This window comes from Heteronotia binoei, chromosome 2 (genome assembly GCF_032191835.1).
Source record: "Heteronotia binoei isolate CCM8104 ecotype False Entrance Well chromosome 2, APGP_CSIRO_Hbin_v1, whole genome shotgun sequence".
Taxonomy (NCBI): domain Eukaryota; kingdom Metazoa; phylum Chordata; class Lepidosauria; order Squamata; family Gekkonidae; genus Heteronotia; species Heteronotia binoei.
Window position 1 is genome coordinate 178,920,151 of NC_083224.1, and position 24,611 is coordinate 178,944,761.

Consider the following 24,611-nt stretch of genomic DNA (forward strand, 5'->3'; position numbering starts at 1 on the left):
AATCCTGGAGAGCTGCTGCCAGACTGTGTAGATCAGGGGTGGGGAACATCAGGCCCGAGGGCTGTTTATGGCCCTCGAGATCACTTTGTCTGGCCCTCGGGGATTGCTGGGCCAAGCCCGCCCCCTCTCTCGTTGGCATTGTGAAGGACTGCTGCTGGGGTATGTGGGTGCCTTTAAAGGTCTTCTGGGAGCAGCTGGAGGGAGGAAGGGAGGGCTGGCAGGGGTGGCAGGGTGGGAGCCAGCTACCACCAGTTCAGTTTGCACATGATTATCCTAGACGATGTGGCCTAATATGCTAATGAGTGTGTGACCTAATATGCTAATATTAGGGGATGTGATCTAACATGCCTGGACCTAGGCATTTGGCTAGGGCAGCAGGCCGGTGTGTGTGTGTATGTGTGCTGAATTAGGCTCTCCCCACGTGACTTCAAATAGAAAAACAATTATTTGCATTAATTTTGCCAGCCTGAATCGTTCTCCCTCGGCAGAGTACTGTTTTTTAAGCTGATAATTTTGTATGGCCCGCAAATGATGTTATAAATATCCAAATGGCCTTTGGCAGAAAGAAAGGTTACCCACCCCTGGTGTAGACAATGCTGACCTTGATGGACTGAGGGTATGATTAAGTGTAATGCAGTTTTGTGTGTGTTCAATATGATCTCTCAGCCGTTGCCGCATCATATGCTCCCAGATCTGACGCCGCCCCACTTTCATTTAGTGGAAGGGCAGCTGCTGCACAATGAGGAAATGAAGACTGTATTCAGGGGAACTGCACTGCTGTATATTTATTTATTTTAGGGAATGGGAACGTTTCCTGGCTTCACCCCAAAAGTTTCTAGATATTTTCTGAGTTGGACCTGGCAGCTTTAACTGACCTTGGGCCAGCCACTCACTAACCTACCTCTCAGGGTTTTTGTGAGGATAAAGAAGAGGTGTGGGGAACGTTGGTAAGCTGCTTTGGGTCCCCATTGGGGAGAAAGTTGGGGTATAAATAAAGTAAAGTGAATACGATTATAATAGGTTGTTCTGTGAAGAGGGAATTCTCAGCCATATTGGGAGCCAGGCATGCAAGAGGGGTGCCTAGCTGTTTCCTTCCCTCTCTCTCAGTCCCGTCTAGAAGACACACTGCCTTTTGATGTTAAAGCCACAAAATCCAAAGCTGAGTGACTTCAAACCAGGAATGCCAAAGGCTGCATTCCATTTTGTCATGCACTGCTGCTAATTTGCACGTTGCCCTGACAACATCTGGGAATCTTGCAGTAATTACTGAAGCACGGTGCTGAGGTACTGAATATTGTACTACCCACTGGTTACATTTTTATCCTGCTCTTTCTTCAAGGTTCTCCTCCCCTCGCTGTCACCCTCACAAGTAGTCTGAAAGAGAGCATCTAGCTGAAGGCTGCAGCCAGTCAGGGCTGGCCCTGCCATTAGGCAAACTAGGCAATTGCCTAGGATGCCAGCCTTCTTGGGGTACCAATTGGGTGCCCCCCACCATGTGACTTGGTGATGTTATCAGTGCAGGGGGGCACCAGAAGTTAGCCTTGCCAAGGGTGCCAGGCAGTCTAGGATCGGCCCTGCATCCAGTCTTAATCCAGCTTTCTAACCACTGTGCCATACTGGTTTCATTCCATTACAAGGTTCCCTCTATGAAATTGTTTGTGTGTGTATGTGTGTGAGAGAGAGAACAGTGTAAAACAGGAGTAAAACAGTGAAGTTCGTGGTCCCTGAGTGAAGAGTCCTAACTCCTTTTTCTCTTGCCCCGCAGTTAAGGGAAGGACTCTGGCACAGTGGAAGAGCTTTGAATGCAGAAAGTTCCAGGTTCAATCCATCCATCTCCAGTTCAAAGGACCAGATAGTAGGTGATGCCTGAGACCTTGGAGAGCTGCTGCCAGTCCGTGCAGACAATACTGACCTGATAAGGCAGCTTCTTGTGTGTTCATGTACGTCGTGCCATTTAAAGATGTCTTCAGTAAAGCGGAGCAGGAAGCTTTGTTCTTCAGCCTATGAGGCCCCTCCCCTTTTTTTGGATGCCGCAACCAGATCAGGATCCACATAAAGGTGCACACTGCCATCCTACAAGCTTAGCTATTTCAGGCATTTTCAGCCCCCCAGAATGCTCCTGAGGGAAAGTGCTGTCAAGTTGCAACCCTAGTGCAAGATCTTGATATGGTTTCACCCTGGATCCCAAGCAAAGAACACTTCGTTGCTGGATAGGGAAGCCAGCCCTGAAATTACAGCTTATCTCCAGACCACAGAGACCGTCCCCCCCGGAGAAAATGGATGCTTTGGAGGAGAGACTCTGTGGCATTGTGCCCCACTAAGGTCCTTGTCCTCCCCAGACTCCATCCCCAAACTTCCAGGAATTTCCCAGCCTAGAGCTGGCAACCCTATGCCCCCTTCCATCCCTTGCCAGGGCCTGGGGGAGCCTGGCAACCCAAGCAAGACCTTCTTCTGAGATACCCTTCAGGGCACGCACAAGACTAACCTTGGTAGACCAATAGTTTCACTCTTTAAAGCAATCTCATGTGTGGCTGCATACAAATACCACCTCACTTGGCAGGGGGTTTTGTTTGGCCTGTTCTATTGGAAAACCGAGTGTCCAAATGGGTGATCTCTAAATGCATCCCTGTGTAACAATCTCTCATAACGGAAATGTAGGCCACTGGGGAGAGAAGTTCTAGCTCTGTCTGCTTCTTACCATGCCACTTCTAGGGATGCCAGCCTCTTGGAGGGACCTGCGGATCCCCTGGAATTGCAGCTCATCTCCAGGCTATTAGTTCCCCTGGGGAAAATGGATGCTTTGGAAGGTGGGTTCTATGGCATTGTATCCCACTGAGGCCCCTGACCTTCCCAGGCTCCATCCCCAAATTTCCAGGAGTTTCTCAACCTGGAGCTGGCAGCCATACCCACCCATCCCCTGCTGGTGGCCATGGAGACCTGGCAATTCTATTGCTGGATGTCTGATCTAGCCGATTTGCGTCTTCACTTTCCTTAGCATAGGAATATTAAGAAGACTGCAGATTTATACCCCGCCTTTCTCTCTGAATCAGGGACTCAGAGCAGCTTACAATCTCCTATATCTTTTCCCCCCACAACAGACACCCTGTGGGGTGGGTGGGGCTGAGAGGGCTCTCACAGCAGCTGCCCTTTCAAGGACAACTCCTGCGAGAGCTATGGCTGACCCAAGGCCATTCCAGCAGCTGCCAGTGGAGGAGTGCGGAATCAAACCTGGTTCTCCCAGATAAGAGTCCGCACACTTCACCACTACATTAAACTGGCCATAGCAGAGCTGAACTACTGCTGAGTGTTCAGTTTGGACCATGTAAGGTAGCCAGAGTTGGCCATTAAAGGAACTCTCTTTTATTGCCCTGAGTGCAGTTTTTCCCCCTAACAAATTTATACCCCACCTTTGTAACATATTAGCACATCATTCAGCTTGTAACATGTAACATATTAGCACATTGTTCAGCTGTTCCCAAGCTGGGGTATCTTTGGAAGAAGTAAGATGACTTGGCTATGGTGAGTAGTGTTTCCATTTTCCATTCCCAGCTTTCCAGTAGCTGGAAAACAGGCGGCACAGACTCTGTTATGTTTCTTGCTTTGTAGCATGAAAGGTTCCATCTCATCGGCCACTGGGTACTATCTTCCCAGTCTAACAAGACACTCTGGCCCTCTCTTCACCAAACCCACCTTTTTGTACCTATAGTCACACAGCAATGTCTACTAGTTTGTTTCGTCTTCCTCAACATCTTCCTCATCCTCATCGGAGGCGGTCAAGAATTCATATATGACCGCGCAGACACCCAAAAGCCAGGCCAAGACTGTGCCGGCGGAGAAGATGCAGAAGCCAATCAGACCCAGGAACAGATAATCTTGGTCGTCGAAATGGATGTAGCACTTGTAATGGAGCCGTTCTGGGCCCTCTTCCAGCATACTCAAGCCATGCATGAAAGCTGGACTGTAGCAGGTGGTATTGTCCGCATCTGTGGAGGAAACACAGAGCTGAAAATAAGCCTTGGATTGTATTTAAAGACATGCTGATCCATCAGTGAATGATTGTACACTGCTTTGTCTTCCCTCATTTTGTTTTGTCTGGTTCATAGCTTAGCCTCTCTTTCTGGTTTGCTTTATGGGCTGGACTAGATGTTATGGCATCCATGGGTCTGACCCCTGGACACTGCCACTACTTATTTATTTTAGTATATTTCTATTCCGCCCATTCCCCGTAGGGCTCAGATGATGAAGATATTGGATTTATATCCTGCCCTCCACTCCGAAGAGTCTCAGAGCGGCTCACAATCTCCTTTACCTTCCTCCCCCACAACAGACACCCTGTGAGGTGGGTGGGGCTGGAGAGGGCTCTCACAGCAGCTGCCCTTTCAAGGACAACCTCTGCCAGAGCTATGGCTGACCCAAGGGCATGCTAGCAGGTGCAAGTGGAGGAGTGGGGAATCAAACCCGGTCCTCCCAGATAGGAGTCTGCACACTTAACCACTACACCAAACGGGCTCTCCTACTCAGGGCGGAGTACAACATATGATAAAACAATCAAATACAATAAAAACATTTTAAAGACAGACAACTCAACAGCACTCAGGGAAGTTTACTATATCATCACGTATTTCCCAGCCTGACCATCTCACATCATGATATCTCATAGAGATGGCAGATGATAATCCATTTTATAGCACAGGTGACAGTGCCGATAGGGGAAGCCAACCAGATCAAGAATAGATGCCCGCAGCCTCAACTAAAAGCCTGGCGGAACAACTCCATTTTACAAGCCCTATGGAAGGTTAATAAGCCGGGTAGGGCCCGGATCTTGTAGGGAGCTGATTCCACCAGGTCAGGGCCAGGACTGAAAAAACCCTGGACCTAGTTAAGGCAAGGCGGGTGTCTCCTGGGCCAGGGATGGCCAACAGATGTTGGGAGGCCGAACGTAATGAGCTGCTGAACATATATGGAAGGAGACGGTCCTGCAGGTATGTTGGTCCCAGGCCACGTAAGGCTTTAAACATGAGAACAAAAACCTTGAAGCGGATTCGGTACTCAATGGGCAGCCAGTGCAGACTGCAGAGCGCCAGCTGAATGCCCACCCGTAAAGGTGGTGCAGTCAGCAGGCGAGCCGCCACATTCTGCACCCGCTGCAGTTTCCGGGTCAATCTCAAGGGTAAGCCAGCGTAGAGCGAGTTACAGTAGTCTAGTTTGGAAGTGACCATTGCATGGATCACTGTAGCCAGGTAATGGGGGGATAGATGTGGTGTTAGCTGCCTGATCTGCCGAAGATAACAAAAGGCAACCATCGTGATCTGGGCCTCCATGGAAAGGGAGGCATCCAAGGTCACTCCCACGCTCTTCACCTGTTGGGCTGGCATCAATGTGGCACCGTCTGAAGCTGGGAGCTGAATGAAGTTAAATTTGGGCCATTTAAATGTGCCAGGAACAGGCAGTCTTGTTCCCCCCTTGTGCCTTTTCTCAAGTGCTGAAACAGCCTTGAAGGCTGGCCCTGATACCTTTTAAACACTTGGAAATGTTCCAGCCTACCAGTTCTGAAAGCCCTTCTTACTAGTGTCTGGATCAAGATCAAGATAGGTAGCCAATAGAAAGGAGTAAGAGTTAAAAACAAATGAAATCTGTGGTCTGAGTCAGTGAATCCTAGGGTGGCCAGTCCCTCCTGGCAACTGGTGGGGGATGTGGGGGACTTGCCTGGAAAAAGAGAAAGGCCTAGGCCTTGTCACCAGTGTCACATAGGAAGTGATGTCATCAGGCCAGCAACATCCGGGTAATGTTCTGGTACTTGGGGAAAAAAACTCTGTGGTAAAACTGGCTTCTACCTCCAAATACCAGCACATCACTTAGATGTCACTGGTTTAATGACGTCACTTCCTGTGCAATGCCGGTGTCAAGGCCTAGGCCTTTCTGTTTCTTCTCATAAGTCCCCCTATTGGCCAGATGATCAGTAACTGTGGACAGGGCCTGGCAGCAGGGGACTGTCACCTCCACCACAGGGTCTGGCAATCCTAGTGAGACCCCAAGATGGAGAGCCAGTTTGGTGTAGCGGTTAAGTGTGCGGACTCTTATCTGGGAGAACCGGGTTCGATTCTCCACTCCTCCACTTGCACCTGCTACCATGGCCTTGGGTCAGCCATAGCTCTGGCAGAGGTTGTCCTTGAAAGGGCAGCTGCTGAGAGAGCCCTCTCCAGCCCCACCCACCTCACAGGGTGTCTGTTGTGGGGGAGGAAGGTAAAGGAGATTGTGAGCCGCTCTGAGACTCTTCGGAATGGAGGGTGGGATATAAATCCAATAACTTCTTCTTCTTCTTCTACTGCCTGAAATCCTTCTTTTGCTCTTTGCAGGTGTGAACTGCGCATCTACAAAGAAGAACCAGAAGAACATTTGGGGAAGGGAAATAATGAATGAACACTTCTCCCCAAAAGATTCTGAGTGGTGAGAACACACTTTGGGGGGACTGAACATGCGCCCAAGGATTCTGTGTATTGACATCTATATGGAGTTGATTTGGAATGGCTGACATCTGGTTGAGAGCCGGTTTGGTGTGGTGGTTAAGTGCGCAACTCTTATCTAGGAGAACCGGGTTTGATTCCCCACTCCTGCACTTGCAGCTGCGGGAATGGCCTTGGGTCAGCCATAGCTCTCATAGGAGTTGTCCTTGAAAGGGCAGCTGCTGTGAGAGCTCTCTCAGCCCCACCTACCTCACAGGATGTCTGTTGTGGGAGGGGGGGGAGGTAAAGGAGATTGTGACAGCTCTGAGACTCTGAGATTCAGAGTATAGGGCAGAATATAAATCCAGTATCATCATCTTCATCTGGAGATGAAATGATTTGACTTCATCTGGAGTCAAATGGGATCCCACAAAAAGATCAAGTTACCTATTTCAGCAACAATGAACTTAGAGAAATGTCAAATCACTATTTTGTATGCCCCGTGACAACGGAGCTTGTTGTAGTGACCACGATAAAGATAACTATAACGTTTTCCTGTTTTTAGCAAGTATCATGTGAGAGAGCCACATGTGGCTCCTGAGTGACTACCACTAATCTAATAACAGCCCTTGTTAGACATGACAGTCCTATTGCTGTAGCTGCACGCTTGTGGGACATACGATCCTCCCGATACGTGCAATCACCATTTCTTCTCAAAGGGGCCATGTATGTACTTGCCGCCTCAGTACACATGTATCAGACACCGTTTTATTCTAGGGTTGGGTCTTGAGTACCCACCCTGTGTAACAGTCCGTCAGATTTGAGTTCTCCTCAGTTGCTATGCACATGATACCCAGTTTGAATTGGGACCATGGCATTTGTGAAGAAGAGGTTTCAGGCTGCACCCCACTCATGCCATTTTCCTGAGCTGAAAATACTTCCAGTGGGACTATTTGAAATACTCATGGCTTTCTGCAGTGGGCCAAATAGTCCCCTCAGGACAGTTTTGCTGAGGGAAATGGCATAGCGGGGAGGCTTCTCCACAAGCTTATTTATTCATTTGTTTGTTATTTATGGCCTGCCTTTCTTGCTTCAATTCAAGGCAGATTACACAGAGTCAGCCAATATAGTCAACATGATAGGACATGCAGTGAACAATACAACAGGGTTTGGATTGTAGAACCAACCAGAAGTCTAAAAAACCCAGAATTGAAGCAAAGCAGAAGTGTTAACATGACGCATTAAATGATGCAAAAATGACACAGTAGGAACCTAATTTCAGCAAACTGTGCCGATCTGAATCAAACACTGCGCAAGCAGGAACTGAGCATCACAACTCACATCGGACCCCACACCCAGCCTTGCATACTCTGTAGCAGGGCTTTTTTTTGTAGCAGGAACTCCTTTGCATATTAGGCCACACCCTCCTGATGTAGCCAATCCTCCAAGAGCTTACAGGGCTCTTAGTACAGGGCCTACCGTAACCTTCAGGAGGATTGGCTACGTCAGGGGTGTGTGGCCTAATATGCAAAGGAGTTCCTGCTACAAAAAAGCCTTGTAGCACGTGAAGCTGCCTGAAGGATCCAGTCACATGAAGTAGACAGGGGTGTTCAAATTGAGCCCTCACGTTATCGATGCCATCTTGTGTCAGCACCTGACATGGAAGAAGGTGTGTCCTATTTCACTTCCAAGAAGAAACAGGAGCTGTGCCACCTGATAAAGTTACAACGACATTAAAGTTTAACCACGGCTTTCACAAAAGGCCCAGAGAAATGGCAAAATGTCTTACGCGCAATGTGTTGCGAAGCTACAAGGGAAGAGGTGAGAAACAGAGCAACCCTGGAGAGCCTACCCTTTCTTTCACCTCTTCACCTTCCATTCGTCCCTGGCTGTGGTTCTGGGAAGGGAACAAGAAACTTCCTGAGACGTAACTGGCTTTTGTAGGGTGTAGTGACAGGCATTCATTTCCAAATGAAGGGAAAGAAAGATTAACAGGGCCAATCCATTTGTGCAATGAGCACGAAGAGGTGGGGATGTGGTACCCTGATCTGGATAGCCCAGGCAAGCCCGACTTTGTCAGATCTAGGAAGCTAAGCAGGGCCATCCCTGGCAAATACTTGGGTGGGAGACCTCCAAAGGAATACCAGGACAGGGAGGCAGAGGCAGGCTGTAATCACGCCAGCTCATCAGCAGCCATCAGAAATTGCTATGACTTCCAGACATGCAAGCACATAAACATAAAAATATTTAAAAAAAAGAGGTGGGGATGTGGTGTACTTTTAGTCAGATCAGAATCTGGAAGACCCAAGTTCAAATCCCCACTCTGCCATGGAAACTCACACGTGACCTTGGTTCCATCATACTCTCTCGGTATGACCTTTCTTATAGGGCTACTGTGAAGATAACATGGAGGTGCATGGAATAATGTATTGGAGGAAGGGCAAGATAAAAATGAACCAGCTAATCCAACTGCCATCCATTCATCCATCCAGGGGTCGTTTTGTAGAAAAACAGGTGGTGGAGCTCATTAGCATAACTCACTAGCATATGCCACACCCCCCCCCCAGCCAAAAGCAACCCGATGCACGAAAGGACAGCCCTGAGTGAGCGAGGCCTGCCTGCTTGGGCTGGCTAGAGATCCAGCCAATCCAAGCAGGCCTCGCTTGCCTGGGGCTCTCCTGGGCTGCTCCCCACTCAGTCAAAAGACCAGCAAGTCACCCGCCACCCAAAATCATATCAGAAGTGGAGACAGGGTCGCATGGGCTTCTCCCGGGGTTAATGGCTGCTGGGGGCGTGGCAAACCCCCTGCTGGCTGGCTGGCTACTCTCCTAATCCAGGGATTGTTATGCAGCTGCACTTACTATTCAATGGACAAGGTAGGTGGGGAGGAAGAGGGGGAACCCTTACAAAGGTTCAGGAGCTGTGCTCCTGTGAGCTCCTGCTAAATCTGAGGCCTCCATCCATCCATCCACCCACCCACCCACCCACCCACTCACCACTCATTCATTCATTCATTGTCCTGGACCTAAGAAACTTGTCTTTCTCCACCACTCCCTTCCCCTTACACTTTACTGTCTTGCAGAACAGGACAGTTGCCAATACGCCCTCTAAGCTGTAGAGTCCAAATTTCAGAGTCTCAGAGCGGCTCACAATCTCCTTTATCTCCCTCCCCCAAAACAGACACCCTGTGAGGTGGGTGGGGCTGAGAGGGCTCTCACAGCAGCTGCCCTTTCAAGGACAACCTCTGCCAGAGCTATGGCTGACCCAAGGCCATTCCAGCAGGTGCAAGTGGAGGAGTGGGGAATCAAACCCGGTTCTCCCAGATAAGAGTCTGCACATTTAACCACTATGCCAAACTGGCTCTTGGTGCACCTGGGAAATAAAGTCCCCAGGATGATGGGAAGAACAAGGGGAAAAACCTCTCAACCACCTATTGGCTGGCTAGCCAGCTGCCCACCCCTAGTGGCCAGGGTTTTCCTTCAGGCAGCAGCATCAGAAGCCAACACCTGTCACTCAGTGAGTGCAAGCAGAAGGTGGAGCGGGAAGGGAGGAGGTGTGGCTCACAAAAGGTGAGTGCATCCTGTAAAGACAAAAGAGAACAAGCTCAATAGCAAATGCAATGAAACTGACATTTCTAAAATGAAGCTGGAAAAAACTTGGAAACCTCTACAGGGCAGAGGACATGGACTGAGGAAGGGGGCTGCCCCACTGATGGGGCCAACTACTGCACTTTGGCAAATAGAGGAAGGCAGGTGGCTGCGCAACTAGTTTGCATGCAGAAGGTCACCGGTTGAATCCCTTTCTCTTAAAAGGAGAACATTTGTTAGTGATGCAAAAGGCCTGAGATTTTGGAGAGCCACTGCTCTTCACAGTGGACTGATTTTGATAGACCAACGGTCTGTCTCAGTAGCTTAACTTCATGTATCCATGTGAATGCTGAAGCTTGTCTAGCAATTTATCCAGCAGTAAAATGTTCCCAGCTTGTTGGGGGAAGTGTAGATGACTGGGGAAGGCAATGGCAACCCACCCCATAAAAAGTCTGCCATGAAAACGTCATGATGTGACGTCACCCCAGAGTCGGAAAAGACTGGTACTTGCACAGGGGACTACCTTTATCTTAAAATGTTCCTACTGTGTAGCATAAAGAAAATGTAGATAGTGTTGGATTGCAACTCCCAATGTAACATGGGTGTACCTTGTCTTAATAACATTATGTCTCTCCTTGAATCCCAAAGGAAGGAGAGGGATGACTGATAATGATGAGGAGGAGGAGTTGGATTTATACCCTGCTCTGGCTTAATTCAGAGTCTCAGAGTGGCTTACAATCTCCTTCCCTTTTCCCCACAACAGACACCCTGTGAGGTAGGTGGAGCTGAGAGAGCTCTGAGAGAACTGTGACTGACTCAAGATCACCCAGCTGACTGCCTGTGGAGAAGTGGGGAATCAAACCTGGTTCTCCAGACTAGAGTCCATGCACTTACCCACCACACCAAACTGGATTAGCACAAAATTTAGTGGAAAGTAAGCAGATATAACAGGCAGTTACAGAAGGGTAAGTAAGATATTAGCATGTAGAGTGAGCTAAGAAGACCTGGGGAGTGAATAATCTTGAACTTGTTAATGAATTCTAATTCAGCAGTTTCACACTGGATTCCTCCTTTGGAGTTGACTTGTCTGAGAACAAACAAGCCTAGCAGTAGTAGTCGCCATTGGGTTTTCCTCACCTCTGACACCAGAATCTCTAAAAACGTGCATGTGTATATGCGTGCATGCAAAGAATGTCAGATGCTACTTTTTATTAAACCATCAATGGTATTAGGAGGGTTGGGCTCCTATCCACTTTTCTTTGAATTTAATTCAACAACTAGTCTTGTTCTTTATAGAAAATGGTGGGCGAGGTGGGAGACACTGCCCTGAATACTCACCTAGAAAAGTTACCCCGCTCTCTTTCATCCAGCCGAAGAGTTCCACAAAGGAGCAGTTACAAAACCAGGGATTTCCACTGAAGCCGAGGCTCCTCAAGTTGGGCAGGTCCCGGACAGTGCTGGTGTCTATGAACGCCAAGCTGCAACGGCTGACGTCCAAGTGCCTCAGCCAGGTGTTGTTGGCAAAGGAGTCCTTCTCAATCTCCACCAGGCTGGGGTTATCTGAGAGTTTGAGCACCACCAGGCTACTGAGCTGGGAAAAGGTGCCAAACGTGACTTGGGTCAGGTTGTTGAAGCTGAGGTCCAAGTAGACCAGCTTGATGATGCTGACAAAGGTGAAGTCCAAGTCCTCCCCTAGGACGTTGCCACTGCAATCTAGGTAGATCAAGTCGCCGAGGAAGTTCAGCTCCACCGATGGCAAATAGCTGAGTTTGTTTTGCGCCAAAATCAGCTGCCTGGTGTCCAGAGGGATGGTGGATGGAAACTCCTCCAGCTGCTTCCCTGTGCAGTTCACAGCCAGATACTGGCAAGAGCATTCCTTTGGGCAGCTCACAATTTCCACCGCACAGCCGATTCCAACCAGAAGCACCATCCACACCCCCTTGGAGCTGTTTGAAGGAGTCGGGAGGTGACATCTCCAGCAGCGGACCTTCTCCACTGCAGTTTGCTGTGTTCTGTGCAATTCTGGGAGGGCAGCCATTTCCCCTTGCCATTCAACCCAAGGGGAGCTGAGGTTCTCCGTTTCCAAGGAGGCTCTTTGCTCACCGAGCCCTCTGGTGAACTGTTGGTGAAAGCATCTGGGGCCGAGAGAAAGCTCATCTGCTGGAAAACGCAGAGTAGCCGCAGGCTGCTGGAAGCATCTCCGTGTCATGTTGAGTGTCAGTTGACACCTTGGTGACGTCCCCGGGGAACTCATGAGTGGACATGGTTTTGGCACTGGATCGACACAAGTGTGCCTCTGGACTCGTGGTGTTTTTGTGGTCGGCACCTGTGCCTACTTTGCAGTTTCTAGGAAATTGGGTGTATTTTATAGTGGGGGGAGAGGAGAGAAAATCCTGCTAGCAGCAGTTGGATAAGGTCTGGGTTGAGTTTGTTTCTCCTTTGCTTGCAGGTATGTAAGCCTGAGTAGGGCCAAAGTAGTAAGCCTTATGGCATGAGCATGTGCTGACCCAGTATATGGATTTGTGCAGTGGTAGCCAAACTGTGGCTTGGGAGGAGCCACATGTGGCTCTTTCACACATTTTGTGTGGCTCTCAAAGCCCCCACTGCCCCATCGGCCAGCTTGGAGAAGGTATTTCTTTCTTTAGTGGCTTGGAGAATGCATTTAAAGTTAAATTTGCTTTCTTTCCATCTCTTCCTCCTTCCTCATCTATTTGCCTGCCTGCCTGCCTGCGCCCCATGGCACAGAGTGTTAAAGCTGCAGTACTGCAGTCCTAAGCTCTGCTCACGACCTGAGTTCGATCTCCAGTGGGAGCTGGGTTTTCAGATAGCCGGCTCGAGGTTGACTCAGCCTTCCATCCTTCTGAGGTCGGTAAAATGAGTACCCAGCTTGCTGGGGGGAAGTGTAGATGACTGGGGAAGCCAGTGGCAAACCACCCTGAAAAAGTCTGCCATGAAAACGTTATATGTTGTGAAAGCAGCGTCATCCCTGAGTCGGAAACGACTGGTGCTTGCACAGGGCACCTTTCCTTTTTTCTTTCCTGCCTTCTTTGCAGCTCTCAAACACCTGATGTTTGCTGCTCTCAAACATCTGACGTTTATTCTATGTGGCTTTTAGATTAGGCATGTTTGGCCACCCTTGGATTTGTGTATTTTCACCCTATTTAAATAGCATTCTGTTGGTTTATGCTGTTTCTTAACTGCATTTTTAAGCTGCTTTGGGTCCCCCTAGGGGAGAAAAGTGGGATAAAATGCCTAACTAAATAATGAAAAACTGTATTCAGGATTGATTGAGCATGGCAAGCCTTGTGACAGGGAGCGTAACTTGCATTTTTCTACAGAAAACCATGTCCTGTATGTACGATACTACCTTGGCCTGGATGGCCTCAATGGCTAGCCCAATTTTATCAATTCTCAGAAGCTAAGCACAGTCAGCCCTGGTTAGTACTTGGATGGGAGACCACCAAGGGAGTCTAGGGTTGCAATGCATAGGCAGGCAATGGCAAAACCATCTCTGAACGTCTCTTGTCTCGAAAACCCTCTGGGTCTGCTGTGACTCAATGGCACTTTCCACCACTGCATGCTAAACTACCACATCAGAAGGAAGGTCAGGGAAGAATTCCCTCTGATGCCTCGTTTTCTGTATGTAGGGAGCTATTTTTGTATGGTGGACCATTCCGTCATGCAGTCTTATTTGGAGAGAATCAGAAGTTCTGCTGCCTAGATCCACTTTATGCTGCAATCTTAGGAACACTTTCCTGGGAGCACGCCCTATTGAATAAAGTGGCCTTCTGAGTAGACCTGCTGTAATTACCTTGTCTGCTGTTTGTGTGAACCAGGCCACAGGCTTGGAGGGGGAGGAAATGGAAGGAGGAGGAGGAGGAGGAGGAGAGATTGGATTTATACCATGCCCTTCACTCAGAGTCTCAGAATGGTTTACAATCTCCTTTTCTTCCTCTCCCCATAACAGATACCTTGTGAGGTAGGCGGGGCTGAGAGAGCTCTTTTGAGAATTGCTTGAGAGAACAACTCTGAGAAAACAGTCGACTGACCCAAGATCACAACAGCAGCTGCATGTGGAGAAGTGGGGAATCACACCGGGTTCTCCCAGATTACAGTCTGTGCTCTTAACCACCACACCAAACTGGCTCATAGTGGGATATCCAGGGCTTTTTTTGAGCAAGAACGCACAGGAACACAGTACTGGCTAGCTTAGTGTCCGTGGGTGTGGCCCAATATGTAAATGAGTTCCTGCTGGTAACATCAGGAGGTGTGGCCTAATATGCAAATGAGATCCTGCTGGACTTTTTCTACCCAAAAAGCCCTGGGGGTATCTATGAATGTTCCCTCTAATTAGTTCACAGCAGTTCACATCCTGAGCAGAAAAGAACTGCTGCAATCTTCAGATGGGCAATGGGCAGTGCAAGGCCCTGCACCACTCCAGATTCCTGCTGAGCAGGGCTTCCCGTGTTGATGAGCGGCTACTCACGTACACAGCTTAGAGCAGGGGTGGGGAGCCTTTTTTCTGCCAAGGGCCATATGGATATTTATAATATCATTCGCGGGCCATAAAAAATTATCAGCTTCGCCAAGGGAGAATGATTCAGGCCAGCAAAATTAATGCAAATAATTGTTTTTCTATTTGAAGTCATGCGGGGAGAGCCTAATCTGGCACACACATGCACATACACACCCGGCCCGCCGCCCTAGGCAAATGCATAGGTCCAAGGCCTTTTTGTTGAAAAAGCCCAGCAGGAACTCAGTAGCATATTAGACCACATCCCCTAATATTAGCATATTAGGTCACACACTCATTAGCATATTAGGCCACACCATCTGGGATAATCAAGTGCAAACTGAACTGTGACAGTAACTTTCCCAGGCCCTGCAGCAATTCTGGCCGGCCAGCCAGGCCCCAGGGAGGCTGCTGCACAGTACATCTGGGCCCTGTGATCCCTGCCTGGCCCTGGGGAGGCTGCTGCACAGCACAGCTGGGCCTCGCGATTCTCGCTGGCCAGCCAGGCCCCAGGGAGCTGCCACATGGCTCAGTTCAGCCCAGCAATCCCCGAGGGCCACACCAAGTGACCTCAAGGGCCACATACGGCCCTCGGGACAGAGGTTCCCCACCCCTGGCTTAGAGGGAACACTGGGATCTACACAAGAACCACTGCTCATCATCTCTCTTAAGTAGGGTTGCCAATCCCCAGGTGGGAGCAGGGGATCCCCCGGTTTGAAGGCCCTCCCCCCGCTTCAGGGTCATCAGAAAGCAGGGGGAGGGGAGGGAAATGTCTGCTGGGAACTCTATTATTCCCTATGGAGACTTATTCCCATAGAAAATAATGGAGACTTGATCTGCAAGTATCCGGGGCTCTGGGGGGCTGTTGTTTGAGGTAGAGGTACAAAATTTTCAGTATAGCATCTAGTGCCTCTCCCCAAAATACCCCCCAAGTTTCAAAAAGATTGGATCAGGGGGTCCACATCTACGAGCCCCAAAAGAAGGTGCTCCTATCCTTCATTATTTCTTATGGAAAGAAAGCATTTAAAAGGTGTGCAGTCCCTTTAAATGTGATGACCAGGACTCCCTTTGGAGTTCAATTATGCTTGTCACACTCTTGCTCCTGGCTCCACCCCCAATGTCTCCTGGCTCCACCCCCAAAGTCCCCAGGTATTTCTTGAATTAGACTTGGCAACCCTACTCTTAAGGCATTGGTTTGGCTAAGTGGTCCTGCACTGGAGAGAGCACAAATCTTCCCAGGAACATTCTGCATATCCCATTAGGAATAAGAATACAACAGCAACCTTCACAGAGATGATCAACAGTAAATTCAAGAAACAGGCAGTGGAGATTACAGGCATTGAAAAGGCATCTTTCATGTCCCTTGTTCAGTCGAGTCCAGCTCTTTGCAACCCCATGGACAAAGTCACGCCAAGCCCTCCTGTCTTCCACCATCCTCTGAAGTCTGCTCAAATTCGTGTTTGTTACATCAGTAACACTGTCCAGCCATCTCATCTTTCACCGTCCCCTTCTTCTTTTGCCTTCTGTCTTTCCTAGCATCAGGATCTTCTCCAGGGAGTGCTCTTTTCTCATTTGGTGGCCAAAGTATTTGAGCTTCAGCTTCAGCATCTGACCTTCCAGAGAACAGTCTGGGTTGATTTCCCTTAGGACTGACTGATTTGATCTTCTTGCAGTCCAAGGGACTCTCAAGAGTCTTCTCCAGCACCACATCTCAAAAGCATCTGTTCTTCTGCACTCAGCCTTCCTTATGGTCCAGCTCTCACAGCCACACATTACTACTGGGAATACCATCGCTTTGACTATACGGACTTTTGTTGGCAGGATGATGTCTCTGCTTTTTATTATACTGCCCAGGTTCACCATAGCTGTCCTCCCAAGGAGCAAATGTCTTTTAATTTCATGGCTACAGTCACCATCTGCAGTGATCTTGGATCCCAGAAATGTGAAGTCTGTCACTACTTCCATGTCTTCCCCATGTCTTCTTGCCATGGTGTGATGGGGCCGGATGCCATGACCTTCGTTTTCTTGATGTTGAGTTTCAAGCCTACTTTGTGCTCTCCTCTTTCACCCTCAACAAGAGGTTCTTTAGGTCCTCCTCACTTTCTGCCATTACAGTAGTGTCATCTGCATATCTGAGGTTGTTGATGTTTCATGCCCCTGGGGACTTGCAAATCAGCAGGTGCTTGAGAATAGGGATGTGCATTTGGTTCGGCCGAGCCGTATATACAGCCGAATCACCACTGATTCGGCTGTATTCGGAATCAGCTGTAGCCGATTCCCATTGCCGCCTATTATGCGGCAGCCGAATACGGCTTGCTGTATGCTTCCGAATAGCTATTCGGAAGTATACGGCTGTCAAAGCAAAAGGTGGGAATGGCTTCTGCAGCCTCAAAGGAGCTGCTTTCCCGCCTTTAGTGGCCTCTTCCCGCCTCTTCCATAGCCTCCCTGGGATTAGGGAGGGGGGGAGGGGGAAGAGGAGGCCCAGCAACCAATCCAAAGCATGCATTTGCAAAATGCATTGCAAATGCATGCTTTGCAGGGCTTTTGTGTAGCTGATGGCCCAGCCATCAGCTACATTGTTGTTATTTTGATCTCTTGCTTAAGGAGTCTTCCTGCTGGACTCCTCCATTGCTGTGTTGGTGTGTGGCTTGGTGTGTGTGAGAGAGATTGTGCTGCTGCTGGTGGCTGGCCCTTGGCTTCAGCCTGCTGCTCTCTCACTCAGCCTTACTTCCCTGGACTCAGAGAAGACAAGGTAAGACAGTTTTGGGGTTCTTGTTTTAGTTTTTGTTGGTAAAAGGACTAGAGTCCCTTTACTTGTCCAGATTTGGGTGGGTGAGTACTGGGTGGGTAGCCTATTTGGGGTTGGGGTTAGGTTCTGCTGGGGGTGGGGGCCGGGGGTGGAGGGGGTTGCTAACTTGCCCATATCTTAATTTAGTGAGAGGACTTTTAAAAGTGCAGTGTCCTTTTACTTCTCCTGATTTGGGTGGCTTGGATTTCTTGGGGTTAGGGTGAAGGGGTTTTGGGGGGGGGGGCGGGAAAAGTTCCTGTATTGTTAAAAGTTGAGTTTTTTACTGTTTCAGTGTTTGATTTGTTGCTGCTGTGTTGTGTTGCTGCTGTGTTACTTTTCTCTTCAGGTTATTGGGGGGTGTGTGTTGTTGACTGATTTGGCCTGAGCTTTCTTGTTGGTGAAAAGGCCACTTTTTAACACTTGGCCTTTTGTGATTCTGCTGGTTTTGTTTTGTTTTTTTTTAAATTACCTCTGGTTGGTGTGGGGTTGGCGAGGGTGTGTGTGGGCTGGGTCACTTTCTTGTTTTTATAGAGTACATTGTGTGTTCTGTGGCAGGGAAGCTGGCACCTGGGTGAGAGACCCAGAACCAGCAGGTTTGTTGTGGTTGGCCAGCTCTCCCCGTGTTGTTTGGGGCAGGGCTGGAGAGCTGGCATCTGTAGATTGTGTGTTCTGTGGCAGGGAAGCTGGCACCTGGGTGAGAGACCCAGAACCAGCAGGTTTGTTGTGGTTGGCCAGCTCTCCCCGTGTTGTTTGGGGCAGGGCTGGAGAGCTGGCATCTGTAGATTGTGTGTTCTGTGGCAGGGAAGCTGGCACCTGGGTGAGAGACCCAGAAACAGCAGGCTTTTTGTTGTTGGCCAGCTCTCCCCGTGTTGTTTGGGGCAGGGCTGGAGAGCTGGCATCTGGGTTTGCTTCAGCCAGGTCTGCAGAGCAGACCTTGAGCAGATTGTGTTTTGTGTGGCAGGACGTTGGCAACTGGGTTTATATTGCTTCCAGGCCTGCAGGGTTCATAGAGTAGATAGAGGGATGTAGTGCATTTGGGTCCTATAGAGATTCTCTGATGTGGTTAGGTTTGGCTTTGGGTGCCCCAGGAATTGGACCCCTTGGTCCAATTTTTTTTGGCCTTGTGGGTTTTGTGTGGGACAGTGCCCTGAAGCTGCACAGCAGTTTGGGGGGCTCTCCTCAAAACCCCCTGCTCCCCAGAGCCACTTTTCCCACGACAATTACAGTGAGGAAGTGGCTAATTGGGCTTTCCCCATCATTGTTAGCAATGGGCCTTTTGGGGAGCCCAAAGACAGGGACCCCCTGGCCCAATCTTTTTGGGACTTGGGGGGGTTGGAGGGGAGAGTCCCCTGCAGGTCCTCTGAAAATTTGGGGGCTCTCCCTCAAACCCCCTGCCCCCCAGTAGCCTCTAATTATGCCCTATGTTGCCATTGATTTCAATGGCCCATAGGGTATAATGATGGAATAGCGGCACCCTCTTTGGGTGCCCCTGGAATGGGATCCCCTGGCCCAATCTTTTTGGGACTTGGGGGGGTTGGAGGGGAGAGTCCCCTGCAGGTCCCCTGAAAATTTGGGGGCTCTCCCTCAAACCCCCTGCCCCCCAGTAACCTCTAATTATGCCCTATGTTGCCATTGATTTCAATGGCCCATAGGGTATAATGATGGAATAGGGGCACCCTCTTTGGGTGCCCCTGGAATGGGATCCCCTGGCCCAATCTTTTTGGGACTTGGGGGGGTTGGAGGGGAGAGTCCCCTGCAGGTCCCCTGAAAATTTGGGGGCTCTCCCTCAAACCCCCTCCCCTCCAGGCGGCTTCAATTATACCCTATTTGCCATTGATTTCAATGGCCCATAGGGTATAATAGGGCCGTATATTTGGAAATAGCCGCGCATTACCGTATATGCGGCTATTCCGAATACGGTATTCAGTAGTACACGGGAATCCGAATTTTTTTCCCCGTGTACTTCCGAATCCCTGTAATTCCGATTTTTTTTTTTTGCACATCCCTACTTGAGAATCCAAAGTCATCCTTTTTAAACAATTAAAGTGGATTGTCTTTGGGGGAGGCAGGAGCTGCATGGTTTCCCTTGGTGAGTCATCGCTAGCAGGGAGGGAGAGCAAGGGTAGAAGGGTAGAGTTTTCTGAGAAAGCACCATTCATAGCCAATTGCAGATCAAGTGGTTAAACTTGACTCTGTATGCAGGAGGCTGAGACAGGTAGCACTGCTGAACAAAATGGGATTTCTAAATTTCTATTAACAGGAAACCACCGTTAGTGCTAGCTGGAGTTAAACAAGCCAGGCACAAACTATCATTTGGAATATGAGCTCCTGCTCAAAATGAGGCCTGGTTCCCCCACTGAGTCACTTCGTTGGTTTGTTTGCATCATGACGTCGTAATGAACTAGTGTTTAATCAAACTGGTTTATCGTGACATATAAATTCAGTCTCTCATGAGGCCATCAACTTTTCCACTGTAATGATAAAAATCAGACTCATCCATGTTGTTACAACAGTCACAGATATATTCTAATATTTCACCAAATGCACTCATGTCAGCAACCAAAAGGTACACCGGAGGCTGAAGTTGGTTCCCAGCTCCTTGTTCATTCCTTAATCGTGACTTATTCATGAATTCAGCCAAAGAACATTGAGGACAGTTTAAAAACTCTGAATCCCAAAGCAAGGCATGGACCACCATAAATCATACACCCCCTTTTGAGGGGACATATGGTGTTTCCTGTGCCAAAACGCAGTTCTTGTGCCAACTGCTCTAAAGTGGAGTGCCCTCAGGACAATAACACAGGTGGACGTTGGACGTTGGCTGCACCCCAAAACATTGGAGCCAGGCTGCACCCCATGTTCAGTGGGACTCTCTTCTCTGAGAGTTCTGGCAGTAGATCTGAAAGTTGTCTGCATGAGATCCTGGAGAGCTGCTGCCAGTCTGAGTAGACAAGACTGACTTGGATAGACCAAGGGCCTGATTCAGCAGAAGGCAGTTTCAAGTATTCCGTTAAAGGCATAGTATCCTCACAGGGACATGACACTTCCTTTCTCTCCTCAATTGGAGGAATCCCAAAGGCACCACACTGTCAAGGAGCCAATCTCCTCTGTGCTCTTCAAGGTCCAAATAACTCTGCCACCTCAGTAATAAATAGTTTCCAGTTCTTTGAGGAATGCAGAAGGTCCCAGGTTCAATCCCCAGTTAAAAGCTTCGGCAGTAGGTGATATTAAACATCTCTGCTTGCCTGAGACCCTGGAGTGTCGCTGCCATTCTGAGTAGGCAATACTGACTTTGCTGGACCATTTAGCAGAAGGCAGCTTCTGCTTAGGATCACAATGACAGTGTTTCAAATAAGGCCTCCTTAAGCGTTGTAAAGGAGAATGTGAGACATAACTTTAGTTGGGAAGGCCTAAAACCTGCTTAGTCTGCTCAGATAACAGCTTTAGACACAGCTAGGCCTGACTGAGAAGAAGAGAAGCCAGAAGAATTACATCCCAGCCTTATGTGTAGCAGACAAATCTTTCACTTGCCTTACAGTGATTCCACTATGCTTGAAGTAACATTAGAAGGCATGGGGGGCGGGGAGGGGAACCCTGGACTCTAGAAATTGATTTATCTGGTCAAGGTGCATGCAAAGTAGAATTTCTTTCTGCAACATAAATCTTGACCAATTAGTTAATGCCACCCTCGCAAAATGTATCAGTAGTGTGTAGTTGGCTCTTGTGATGAAATGATGATGGATGTAACAGCCAATTAATGCGTGTATATGCTAACATGTGCCAACGTCTCATCAAGGCTATATAAATAACTGACGACTCCGAAAGTGGGTGGAGCAGCTTGGTATGCAGTCCTTGGCTTAGCTCTGCTCCACAGTCTATTGCAATACATTCTTTTTTCCTCCTCACCCTATGACTATGTGTCTTTTATAGAGGAAAGGCATTCAGATTGTAGACTTGTACAACGAGCGATGTTTGGATGGTTGAGTGTCATAGATTGCTTTCCTCTTTGCACCTGGTTCCAGATTATGGGTTGGATCCCAAGCAGTTTTTCCCTTTTAACCTTCAAAAAAACTAAGCTGGGGACCATGGGTCATGCATGAAGAAAAACCATTTAGGATGGGGGGGGGGCTGTAATAAGGAGTCAAATGAATTACGATTGAGTGAAAAAGCTGGCCAGATTCAGCTCTATTGTGTCAAAAATGCTCCTGTGGTGAATTAAAATAGGAAGGAATCTGGAAATTCTCCCGCATGTTAACAGCCAGGCATGTAGGAACTGGAATGCTCAAAGGTAATACAATACTGACATCTTGTGGCTATATTAAACCAAATCTAACACTGTTTGGGAGTAGATTTAGATCATTTGAGTCCAGCTGGCACCTTTAAGACCAAATGTTTTATGCGAGGTATGAGCTTTTGTGTGCATGCACACTTCCTCAGATAAAATGAACTGGAATTTAACGGTCCATACATAGAAGTCAGAGGTTGACCAATGAATTAGCACACAACATAATGAAGATGTTTTAACAGATGCAAACAGGAACAACAAGCTAAGTTTATGAGGTCACTGTTGTTTGGATTTAATTGGACGTTAATTGGATTTAATTATCTCTTTCAAAAGAGGATTGCAATTTTCATTGAAAATTTTTTCCATCTCAAGTTTGTTCATAAAGAGATTTGCTATGCTAGGGGCACAACTTGACCCCATAGTTACCCCAGACACTTGCAAATAAAAATAATCTCTGTATTGGAAATAATTCTTATCCAAGATTATGTCTAGCAGTTCCATAAGGAAATATGTAGGGAGCTCTTTAATTTCCCTCAACTCCAACGTTTCTTCAACCACCAACCTTGCGTGTATAGAGTGATTTTACATCTGCTGTGATCAAGACAGACTCTTCAGGAACCAATAAACCTTCAATGTTGTTAATGAACTGAGTTGTGTCTTTAGTAAAAGACCTCATTCTGAGGAGAAAGGGTTGTAAAAAATAATCTAAATACTTTGCTAAGGGTTCTAACACCAAGTTTGTGCCTGATAAAATTGGTCTCCCTGGTGGTGGGAGTATCTGTTTATGTATTTTAGGCAAGATGTAAAGGCAAGGAGTCCTGGGAAATTCATTGTATAAGTATTTATGTAACTTGTTGGAGATTATGCCCATCATTTCAGCTTCATTCAAAACAATTTTAATCAATCTCTGAATGTTCCTTGTTGGAGCACTCATCAAGCACTTATAATGTGTGGTAACAGTAAGTTGCTTTTCAATCTCTTGATGATAGTCATTACTGTTCAAAACCACAATGGCCCCGCCCTTATCAGCAGGCTTCACTATGATGGAATCATCCTGTATCAGCCCTTTAAGAGCTAAAGCCTCCTCTGGAGGCAGATTACTCCAAGGTAGCTCTAAATTGCTTTCTAGCCTTTTAACATCTCTCAAAACTAAACGTTCAAAAGTTACAATCCTTGGATCCTGAATAGAGGGATTAAATGTGGATTTGGGGCAAAACATTTCCCTGTTGCCCTCACCATGGCCATAGCACTCCTTAATTGTGGAGTGCTAAAAGCAATTAACGGATACCTTTTTGTTACTCTCCATCTGTCTTCTCTCAAGCATGGAGGAAACTTGTAATGGCATATTTTTCTTTGAAGTGGGGTGTTTTGTACTGCTGTGTTATGTCTCCTCTGTTATCAGACCAGAGAAAGGCATTCCAAACAGGGATATTGGTTTCTTATTCTACATGTGCTAAATTCATTCAGTCCTTAGATCTGTATTCTCACCAAGGACTACAAAAATGTAGTCTCCTGTGCAAGCACCAAGTCATTACCATCCCGTGGGGCGACACCACATCATGACATTTCCATGGCAGACTTTTTATGGGGTGGTTTGCCATTGCCTTCCCCAGTCAGCTACACTTTCCCCCCTGCAAGCTGGGTACTCATTTTACCGACCTCGGAAGGATGGAAGACTGAGTCAACCTTGAGCCGGCTACCTGGACCCAGCTTCCGCCAGGATCTAACTCAGGTCGTGAGCAGAGCTTGGACTGCAGTACTGCAGCTTACCACTCTGCACCATGCGGCTCAAGAAGAGCTATACATCCTCTTTATTTCAGTGTATTTCTTCTTTGGAATAGTAGATTAGAATAATGGTTGTAATGTAATTCAGTGAATATTACAATGGTATATTGGAATGCATTACCCCGGGGAGGAGGGCAGTCAGAGAGTGATTTCGTTGACGGCTTCAGAAAATCTATGCCAATCCTCTTCCAGCCCATCTAACAAATTGCCAGGGGAATCAGATCACGCAGAGCATTTCGGAAACTAACTGGATCCATTATATAGCTGTGTTTTATACTGAGTCAGACACAGTCACTGTCTCTGCTCTGATTGGCAGCAGTTCACAGTTGTCTTCCACATCGAGTACCACCTGATCCTTTTAACTGGCAATTGAAACTAGGGCTTTCTGCAATATAAGGTAGATGCTCTAACACTGAACAAGAGCCTCTTATATAAAATGCGACTCTGGCACTTGGTCCATCCAGGCCAGTATTTCTACACTCCAAGATTGTAAACCAGGGGTGTCAAACTCAATTGTTATGAGGGCTGGATCTGACATAAATGAGACCTTGTTGGGCCGGGCCATGTCAGGTTGGGCTGGGCCATGTGTGTACCTATTTAAGATTAGGTAGCAGAGATATAAACTTTACAAAGGACACAGACAAACACAAATATATATTTTAAAAAACTTAAAACATTAGCACTTGTTGGTCTTAAAGGTGCTTTCTTTGTATTTCTCCCATGGGATCCAAGGAACTCAGCAAAGGAAGCTGTGGCTCTTTCCTTACTTCCCCAGGGGACCAGTAGAGAGAGGAGCCTCAGCCAATAGAAGGAAGAGAGGCTTGGCTCAGTAGCTCTGGTGTATGATTGAGAGAGCCTGGCAAAGCAAGCTCTCCCTCCACACCTTCCTCCCCAAGGGAGCAGCCTCAGCTAATGGAGAAAATAGGTTTCGCTCTGTAGCTCCTGTGCAATTGAGCAAGCCTTACAAAGCAAGCTGTGTTGCAGAAGGAAGCAAGAGAGGGAGAAGGAAGCAGATGGCAGCCAGATGAAAGCATCCTTAAGACCAATGAGTGCTAACATTTTAAACATGTTTTAAGTTTAAATATATACATATGTATTTGTATTTGTCTGTGTTCTTTATAAAATGTATATATCTGCTACCTAATCTTAAATAGGTACACACATGGCCCAGCCCCTCAAGGTCTCATTTATGTCAGATCCGGCCCTCATG

The 24,611-nt window shown here is 47.9% G+C and overlaps 1 protein-coding gene across 1 annotated transcript; it reads right to left on the reverse strand.

Moving 5' to 3' along the window:
* Window positions 1-3,337: 3,337 nt before the first annotated feature.
* LRRC52 (leucine rich repeat containing 52) lies at window positions 3,338-12,239 on the reverse strand. The gene is made up of 2 exons (XM_060233068.1): window positions 11,369-12,239; window positions 3,338-3,983 (listed from the first exon to the last, which is right to left on the reverse strand). Exons 1-2 carry the CDS (start codon window positions 12,237-12,239, stop codon window positions 3,724-3,726), a joined length of 1,131 nt encoding a protein of 376 aa, XP_060089051.1. The 3' UTR covers window positions 3,338-3,723.
* Window positions 12,240-24,611: the final 12,372 nt, after the last annotated feature.